Source organism: Hyperolius riggenbachi, chromosome 3, assembly GCF_040937935.1.
Source record: "Hyperolius riggenbachi isolate aHypRig1 chromosome 3, aHypRig1.pri, whole genome shotgun sequence".
NCBI classification, from domain to species: Eukaryota; Metazoa; Chordata; class Amphibia; order Anura; family Hyperoliidae; genus Hyperolius; species Hyperolius riggenbachi.
This window is the reverse complement of record NC_090648.1, coordinates 437,728,399-437,738,477: the sequence shown is the minus strand read 5'-3', so window position 1 is coordinate 437,738,477 and position 10,079 is coordinate 437,728,399. Positions and strand designations below refer to the sequence as shown.

The 10,079-nt window shown below is 45.6% G+C and overlaps 1 protein-coding gene across 1 annotated transcript in view; it reads right to left on the bottom strand.

Annotated features, from left to right (window-relative positions):
* Positions 1–9,325: 9,325 nt before the first annotated feature.
* LOC137564193 (START domain-containing protein 10-like) overlaps positions 9,326–10,079 on the bottom strand; it is a 65,834-nt gene continuing 65,080 nt past the window's right edge. The window contains exon 6 of the mRNA XM_068277704.1: positions 9,326–9,903. Within this exon, the coding sequence (XP_068133805.1) occupies positions 9,673–9,903 (231 nt within the window). The 3' untranslated portion in view covers positions 9,326–9,672. The remainder of the gene's footprint in view (positions 9,904–10,079) is intronic.

Genomic DNA, 10,079 nt, shown 5'->3' with positions numbered 1-10,079 from the left:
TAGCACCAAAAGAAAGCTGTATTAGTGACAAGAAAAGGAGGTAAAATTCATTTAGATGGTAGCTTGTATGACTGAGCAATAAACCATTTAAGCTGCAGTGGTCTGAATGGAAAAAAGGCTCTGGTCCTTAAGGGTGAAAAGACTGCGGTCCTTAAGTGGTTAAAGCAAACCTTTGTGCTGCGTGGGACAAAAAAAATGTAGATACTTATCTTGGTAGAATGAAGCCTCCTCCTCCTCCTGACCACTGATCCATTGCTGAAACCCTCAGAGGTTTGGTGCAGTGCTTCTGTATACAAAGGAGCATGGACGCACTACTCATGGCGGCTTGTGCCTGCAGGGCCGGGCCGAGGCATAGGCTGGAGAGGCTCCAGCCTCAGGGCGCAGTGTAGGAGGGGGCGCACAATTCATTCAGCTGTCATTCCTAATTGTGTATGAAGCAGAAAGAAATAAGAAAAGGGGATACATAGCAGTGACTGCAAGCCAGATAACTAGAGATTAAGGTGTTGGGGAGGTTGTGGGCCCTCTGGCCCTCTTAGTCTAATAGCAATCAGTGTGTGACAGCTGGGGTGGGAGGGATGGAGGGGCGCACTTTGGTGTCTCAGCCTTGGGTGCTGGAGGACCATGTCCCTGCTCTGTGTGCCTGCACAAAAGCAAGGAGTCCCCGTTCAAACATTGGTGGAAAAAGCCAGGCCCTTTCAGCTCCGTGCTAGTGTGCAGGTGATGCTGTGCTCTATTAATAAATCCCTGCTGATGGATGGGGGTCCCAGTGCTGGAACTGTGAGGCTGGGAGCACACTTTTGCAGAATTGCATGCGTTTTTCATGAGTGCACTCCCAAAAAAATTCATGCAATCAGGCCCAGATTTACATCACAGGAGCCTAAAAGGCACAGATGACCAGGCAGCCTAGACTTCGCCCTCCGTGAAGTTACAAACTCTCGAGGAACCGATCCGCAAGTGTGCTGGCTGGCTGGCCCAGCTGTCACTTCTCCCCTAGTTCTCTTGCCCATCATAGTTAGCTACCGCCGGTGCCCCTGCATATTATGTAGCCAGAGCTATCCTCAGTGTTAAGTAGGTAGAGGTGCTCCCGACCGAAGGGAGATCTGGTCAGTGGAATGCCGGAACCTGGTGTCAGTAACCCCCCCCATTTACACTCTGCTCAGGAGTCTGCATAGTTAAGGCAGGAGGGAGGCACTCAGGGTTGGGAGTTAGCCCCCTTTCTATCATCAGGTGCCTGTAGGCATGTTCCTACAGTGCCTTATGGTAAATCCGGCCCTGCATGCAATTCTACAAAGTGTGCTCCCAGCCTGAGGAGGAGGATGGAGAAAACCTCTGGATGATTCAGAGGCTTCCTTCTACTTAATGCTTACCTGAGGAAAATTTATGCGTGCTCTAACACCAAGTTTTAACCCTAGCAAGTCTGTCTCTGCAAATCTGGCTCAATTGGCTATTCATGAGGCAATGCTCATGCAAATATGCATTTGCTTTCGCACGCCAAACTAAGCAGGGTCAAAAAAACAAATACCTCAAAGCGGTTTCCCTGCGGGAATTAGTTCATGCCACATTAGCACTATCCAGGAGCGCCACGGAGAGGCTTCCCAATGCCCCCATACAACCGGGGGACCGTGGGGTCCCAGGCACTCTCACAGCCTGGGAACCATAGTAGCACCCCGGAGGGGGAGGCTGGGTGGCGCAGGCGACCCCCCCAAGCGTGGCCACCGCCAGGGGGAGCCGTCCGCTCCAACCTCCCAATATTAAAAACAGGCACTTACCTTAACGTCCATTGCGTTCTGCTACATGCGCATTAACTTGGGGGCACCACATGAGAAGGAGTGAAGCATGGGTCACCCCAAGCTCTAGAGCTCAGGGCTGGCTCACACACAACACTCCAGAGGGGGGGGGGGGGGGGGGGGGGAGGACAGGTGCAAACAACTCACTCCAGGGCTCACACCACCAGAGCAAGCCATCTTCCACCTGCCTCCAAAAGGATACAACTGCAAAAAATGCTGAGGAAAATTTATGCGTGCTCTAACACCAAGTTTTAACCCTAGCAAGTCTGGCTCTGCAAATCTGGCTCAATTGGCTATTCATGAGGCAATGCTCATGCAAATATGCATTTGCTTTCGCACGCCAAGCTATGCAGGGTCTTAATATGGATACTGCCATATTTATTTCCTTTTGCCTGACAGCCATGCAGTAGTGTCTGAATAACACTAGAAACCAGCATGCAGCTAATGTGGGGCGCTATAGAAATGTTATTGTATTAATATTGTAATGTGGTCAGATCTGACAATGTCAGAAACCCCTGATCTGTTGCATACTTGTTCAGGGTCTATGGCTAAAAGTATTAGAGACAGAGGATCAGCAGGATAGCCATGCAACTGGATTTTATAAAAATCCCCCAAAGCATTGCATTAGCAAGAGCTTTTTCAAATCGCTAGTGCTTAGAAAAGCGCTCCTAGTGTGTTTCTGGCCTAACAGTTTGCTGAGCACACAATTCAACTGCCTGTGAAAATGTGTCATTAGGTCCCTTTTCCATGGGCAGTTGATAGGCAGTGAAAAGCCTCTCAAACTCTCACAACTGTTTGCTGCTCCGTGGTAACTGCTCACTGCTGCCTGGTAAGTAACTGCTTGCTGAGCACACAGTTCAACTGCCCGTGGAAAAGAGGCCTTAGGGCCCTTTCACACGGGCAGTTGAATTGTGTGCTCCCCAAGCAGCTGCCAAGCAGCAGAGAGCATTTACTAGGCAGCAGCAAGCAGTTGTTAGAGTTCCACAGGCTTTTCACTGCCTATCAACTGCTTGTGTGAAAGGGCCCTTAGTTAGATTGCTGTCAACTAAGGGCTCATTTCCAGTTGAACTGTGTGCTCAGCAAGCAGTTACCAGGCAGCAGTGAGCAGTTACCAAGTAGAAGCAAGCAGATGCCAGGCCGCAGCAAGCAGTTGTGAGAGTTTGAGAGGCTTTTCACTGCCTATCAATTGCTCATGGAAAAGGGACCTAAGGGCTCATTTTCACAGGCAGTTGAAGTGTGTGCTCAACAAAACTCCAAAACCATATTGAATACTATAGTATAAATCCAGAGTGTGCAGAAAACTCAAAATACAAGAAAAAGACTGGCTAAGGAACATTCCGCACCACACTGGATAAAGTACCACAAATTTATATCATTTATTGAACATCACATATTAAAAACAATTAAAACTAAGGTAGAGAGGCACCCACATCATCAATATATAGTAGTATAGGTTGTGACTTAGGTACACACCGTTTAGCTGTATATTTGTTCAAATGATCATGGTTTTATGCTATTTTTGTATGTTTAGATTGCACTGGATGACCTTACTTATCTGTCTGATACCTGCTCATGAAAATTGTTATTTATACTATATATTGATGTGGGTGCCCCGCTACCTCTCTACCTTATGGTTTTAATAAGTGATGTTCGATAAATGATATACATTTGTGGTACTTTATCCGGTGTGGTGCAATATTGTCCTTTAACAGTCTTTTTCTTGACGTTACTGGTGAGTAACTTGTGTCTTTTGAAGGGTCATTAGGTTTGGAAAGTTCTTTTTGTTATTGGCTGAAGGTGACCCATCTAATATTTCATCCAGTTTTGTTCCAAAAACAGGAGATTTCCTTCACATGGAAAACTGCACAATTATGCTTTAGAAGAGATGTCTCCATCCCTGGTTCTTCTTACCCATATGTTTTCTGCACTTTCTTGCTTTCCTCAGATCTTCAAGATTCTTCCTCTGAAACGGACAGTTCCTTTAGGGATGAAATTTCACCTTTTCATCGGAGAGGCCATAGTAGTAGCTACAAGTGGTACATATGATGGTGTGGAGGCAGACCCTAGCAAATCCATATGACTGAAAGGTTGCTGCTTTCTATTCATCTCATTCTCCGCCTGGCAGCAGCATGGCTAACAGACTTCCAGCTTCCGCATCAGATGGGCAAGCCATCTATCCTTCCAAGTCACCTGACTAGGAAGGGACAATCAGACCTCCGATCTACATCCTGTTGCGCCTGCAACTGGCATGCTGCTCAAAGCCCAAGCATCTTTTGAGGTCTGTAACCTTCGTGAGGTTGACACCTTCCTGCACCAATCCAGCTGACTGTACACTATACGGAGGAGACCCCAGCTTTAGGCTATGCCACCTGACATATTCATTTCCTGCTGCAGAGTACCTTCTCTATCCATGGGCAGGAACTGACTGTAAGATCCTGGAAGCTGTATATATACTAATGCTGGGAATACACGGTTCGTTTCTGGCGCTCGATTCTCCTCTCTATCGTTTTTGCCGCTCGATTCTGCAGTCGATTCACTTATCTTTGGCTCGTTTTTCTCATCTTTTTTCATTCATTTTTATCAGAAATCAAGCGGCGAAAGGATGGAAAGGGAGATTGGACATGTCGTAAATTATCTGTCAAACCATCTAATCACCTCAAAAATGAACCCTGTATTCCCAGCATAAGGCTGCCATTGTCTTTGCAAATGTTTAACCTTTTCCTGTACAGTAGTAACTGGAAGAAATGTAGCTCACCTGGGGTTCCATCCTGGAGAAGACTCTGGGAAACGGGTCTTCTGTTGCATACGTACATATACATGTCGCTGGTGAGTTGGGGCGCCGGGAGAGCTGAATGACGGCTCTTCCTGCTGCTGCAAACTCCCCGGTGGCGTTAAATACTATTCCCCCTCCCGAATGACCCTTATGTGCCCCTCGCGTTTCATTGCTGCTACAGGGTGCCTGGTTTCAGCGCCCGAAGCTGAGCACCTGGCGCCAAAATTACCTGCTTTGCTTCTGTTTTTGTGCCCTCAGCCCTAGGCCAGAACTCAACATTCCTTGAGATAGTCAAGAACTACTGTGACGAGTTCTTTTACTACTTTTTCAAACACAAAGACTTATCACATTGACAATCATCCAATAAAGAAAACAGAACAACCGTCCAATAAAGAAAACAGGAAGTAAGCCCATATGAAAGCTTGAAGTTACACAATCTGCTGCTATTCACAGGTCAAGGCATCACATCTGTAACTCTTTGTACAGCTCAGCAGTGACTTGCTGGTGAAGGTCATCACACAAAAAGAGGATAGGCATGACACTCATATGTAATAAACTTTTTCCATCTAAAAAACACATCTAAACTTGCGTTATTATTATTTTCCTAATCCAATGTCATTCTTTAATTGCCAGCTGAGTAGTAATAATTTTCCGATGTTCAGCCTCTTTCCTGAACAAACTCTTCCTGTTTAATTCAGGACAGTAACTAGATTCAATCCAGCTTGTTGATTATGAAAGATTGAAAAAGAGCTACTCTGTTACAAAGCTCTAGAGAATCAGCGATTGAGTGGGGCAGCCTGTAGCCTCTGCTTACCAGCATGCATCATTAGGCATCATCTTGCTGGCATAAATAACTAGGCGAACTACAGGCAGAGGCACAAAGCCACAGCGGCTAATTCTCACTTTTTGACTTAGGGCACCCTAGGTGTCAGGTCCGATTGACCCTTTTGTGTACCTTGGGGAGAAATTCTGGTGCCCTAAACTGCACCCTTCACTGAACTAGCAAATCTAGATGCAAACGCAGGCCCGCCCACTGCACTTAAATTATGTGGACTTTCTCTGGCCATCACCTCATTCTCAGGCCGGAATGGGACTGACCATCTGGCCCATCCAGTCAGCTCTCTATACCCCAGAGGAAGGGAGGTCCTCGTAGCTCCAGGATGGTGAGCAGGGGTTTGTCAACCCGTAACGGCTGCCTCAGCACACTGGAACCTCTAGACTTGTGCCTAGTTCTAAAGATGGTCCTGTCAAATGGGAAGTGCATTTACTCACCCATTTTGCATTACATTTGTATGCAAGCACGAATTAACAGCTTCTTATTGACTATCTCTATTAACCCCCTTGGTGGTATGATTCTTTTCATATATTAACGTCTAAAAGCGGTACAATCCTTTTGCATGTTTTTAGACCCTAAAACAAGGAAAAACGCTGCAGTTTTCCCTCCGTCCTCCTGGTGGCGCTGTAACGCTAGTGAGATTGCCGGCTGTCAACATGACAACAGACGGCGATCTCACCAGGGGGAAGCAGAGCCTCAGAGGAGAGGAAGAAGAATGGCGGCCGACATTGGGATCCCCCGGGAGGGGAGTTAAAAAAAATGCCCGCTGCGTGTATTGCTCTGCATAGACCTCAGGTTATAGTCTTATGGTTTGTGAACAGAATTGTATTTGCTACTTAAAACAGAAGGGAATTCTATCTGGTGGTACAGATACTCTTCAGCTCCTACTGTGTCCTTTTTTCCCTCACCTCATATGTACACACACTGAAGTAATGGTGGCCATCTAGGAGCACCTGCACCGAGAATCTATCATGTGTACAGGAGCCCCCCTCCCTCCCTCTCTGACATCACCTAAAGATCTAGCATGCTGGATCTTTAGCAGCATAGGTCACCTGACTAACCCCAGAGTGCATTATCCTCCCGAGTTCAGCTCGGAGTTACCGCTCCTGGTATGTTTTTTCCACCCCAAGCTGTACTAGTGATTACCGCTAAGGAGGTTAAAGAATAAAGCAGTTGTAGCGTATAAACACTTGTCATGGAAACCGTTCTGTTGCCATGGCCATCAATTGGTTGCCATGGCGACTGCCCATTGCCATGGCAACCGTTCCATTGCTGTGGCAATCACTTAATTGCCATGGCGACCGCCTGTTGACATGGCTACCTTTCTGTTGCCATGATAACCACTTGTTGCCATGGCGGCCATCCGTTACAATGTCAACCACTTGGTTGCCATGACGACCATTGCCATAACCACTTAGTTGCCATGGTGACCGTTGCCATGATGTCCACTTGGTTGGCATGGTGACTACTTGGTAGCCATGCTGACCGTTGCCATGAGAACCACTTGGTTGGCATGGCGATTGTTGCCATAGCGACCGTTGCCACGGTAACCACTTTGTTGCCGTGGTGACCATTCTGTTACTGCAGCAATCATTTGGTTGCCGTGGTGACCGTTCCATTGCCATGGTGACCGTTGCCATGATGACCACTTAGCGATGGCGACCACTTCATTGCGATAGTTGCCATGATGACCACTTGGTGATGATGACCATTGCAATGGCGACCACGTGGTTGCCATGGCGACCACTTCATTGCCATGATGACCGTTGCCATGGAGACCAATTGGTTGCCATGACTGTTCCATTGCCATGGTAACCACTTGGTTGCCATGGCGATTACTTGGTTGCCCTGGTGATACCGACCATTGCTATGATGACCACTTGGTTGCCATGGCAACCGTCAGTTTCCATGGCGACCATTTAGTTGTCATGTCGATCATTTGTTGCCAAGGCGACAGTTGCCATGAAGACCACTTGGTGTCCATGGTGACCTTTTGTTATGACCACTTTGTTGCCATGGTGACCATTTGGTACCATGGCAACTATTCTGTTTGATGGCTGTCTTGCTCAAGAGGATAGGATCTGCAATTAGTAGGGACCAGCTGTTTCTGAAGTGAAAGCTTGGTACACTCATGCACAATCAGCCCAGCGGCCACTTTTTCTCTGATCTAAGAAGGTGATCTACTTGAGAGCCCAGTGGAGTATTGCTTATATTGTTGTGATCAGTCTTGTGATTTCTATTTGTAGGAAGTAAAGGGTAGGAATGAATTGCATGTCTTCTTCTGGAAGAACACTGAAGTAACCTTTTCCTTGACTAGAATTGAACTGAGAGCGCACCCAGCAATGCTGACTTTGGGAGAATTTCCAGCCATTTCCTAAGTGTGTGGTAAAAGCGCACCAACTCACTGCTATTTAGTGCGGTTACAGTGGGATGTGAAAGTTTGGGCAGCCTTGTTAATTGTCATGATTTTCCTGTATAAATCGTTGGTTATGATAAAAACCGTCAGTTAAATATACCATATAGGAGACACACAGTGATATTTGAGAAGTGAAATTAAGTGTATTGGATTTACAGAAAGTGTGCAATAATTGTTTAAACAAAATTAGGCAGGTGCATAATTTTACGATGAACAAAGTATATGCGCTCAGGATATTCAGTAGCAGTTATGCATAAATCTAAGGTTTGCACCAGTGGGGGTAAAGTGGTTAATATGCAGATATCTCTGTCCCTTTTTCCATCCTTTCACCCCCAGGGACTAAGATATCCCGGAGACTGAGACCTCCTGCGTTACCGCCGCTGTCCGCGCTCCCACCGCTCATGCATGCCGCCACCCGCACGGAGATCAATGAACGGGAAAAACCGTTCCCGTTCGTTGATCTAAGCCCCCGCAATGAACGGCTGCTTCTATGAGAAGAAAAAAAAGAGAGCACGTAGGGTGGCACTAAATGCCCTGGTAGGCAGCCCCAAGGGGGTAACAGGGGTTGTAGGCCGTGCCTCCGGAACAAACAGGTACAATTGTAGCAAAGGAGAGCAAACAGATATCCGGGCACCAGCCAGCAAAAGTACTGCATAAACTCCTTTATTCCTTCCCCAAGATCCCTGACAGAAAATTGCAAGGCCTAACAGCCGTTTCACAGATAAATCTGCTTCTTCAGAGGCAACAAAGTTGTTGCCTCTGAAGAAGCAGATTTATCTGTGAAACGGCTGTTAGGCCTTGCAATTTTCTGTCAGGGATCTTGGGGAAGGAATAAAGGAGTTTATGCAGTACTTTTGCTGGCTGGTGCCCGGATATCTGTTTGCTCTCCTTTGCTACAATTGCTTCTATGAGAAGCAGCGCGATCATTGTGATTTTCCCAGCCTCATTGTGCTTCCTGCAAGCGTACTTCCGGACGCTTGCAGTTCGCATGAACACACACAAAAAAAAATCACTGTGGCCATCTTGTGGCCAAATAGTAAAACTACACCCTAAAGCATTTTTTATATACACATACATTTGTTTTACACAATAAATTAACTCATTACCTCCCACACTCCCCAATTTTTTTTTTGTAATAAAAAAAAAAATTGGTGGCGAAAAAAACAAGATGTAGTTCATTTCATTGCGATAAGTAATAATAAAGTTATAGACGAATGAATGGAAGGAGCGCTGAAAGGTAAAAATTGCTCTGGTGTTTCAGGGGTAAAACCCCTCAGTTGTGAAGTGGTTAAATAAGGGTATATACACCAATAAATATTAGCAGGAATATAGAACGCGCTCACAGTCTCTATGAGTAAATAAAGGGACTCTATCACCCAGCAGGCAGCCAAACACAGTTCAGTCCGTTAGCTTGAGCAATTCCAACATCAGAGCTGTCCTCTTCTTATGTCACATGAGACCATCAAAGAATATACAAAAGGAGAACAAAAAAAAAATATATATCACAGCGTGTCTCTGTATTCAATTTTTTTATTTGCCAAGACATAGTATTTCACACTTTATGATTGGTCTCAAATCCACCCACTTGAGGTCTTTTGGTTTACAGAACTAATCACAAACCGCTATGAAGTTTAGCTGAAGAAAGAAAAAAACAAAATGTAGGCTTGAGCAGTTTACCCCTCAACAAGGCTCACCAGAGCACTAAACTAGTCTTCATTTTGGAAAAGGTCTAAGGTATAAAAAGGTCAGGGCAATGGTACAGAGGTGTGAGGGAGGGGTATTCACAGAGTAACCAGGAGCTGAGAGGTAAAATGGAACAGCATAAAATGTACATTGTGAAATAAGATGAAAGATTAAAATTTTAAGATTCCTTTGAAAGTCCATCTTCATCATCACTAATGTGTGTTCTTTCTTCAGATACTCCACTTTCATCGATGTTCTCCAGTTCGTCAGCCCTCTGGATGGCCAAGTCATCCAAATTTAAGGTGGGCAGCATGTTTTGCTCTGGGTACACCCATGGTTTGAAGTGCGGCTCATGTTTCCTCTTCCATTCTGGATATTTTATACCAGCCTTGTAGATCTTTTTCATGGCCTGTGAAGTCAAGATTTTTAGGATAGTTATGATAAGCTTAGCAACAATCATGGAAATCCCGTAGGGATCAATTCAAAAAGCAACATGAAGGATATTTGAGTTTATTGAGTTTAGATTTCATTAAAAGATGTATTCTTTTTGACGTTAAAGATTTGCATTTAAAGGGACCCTAAGCA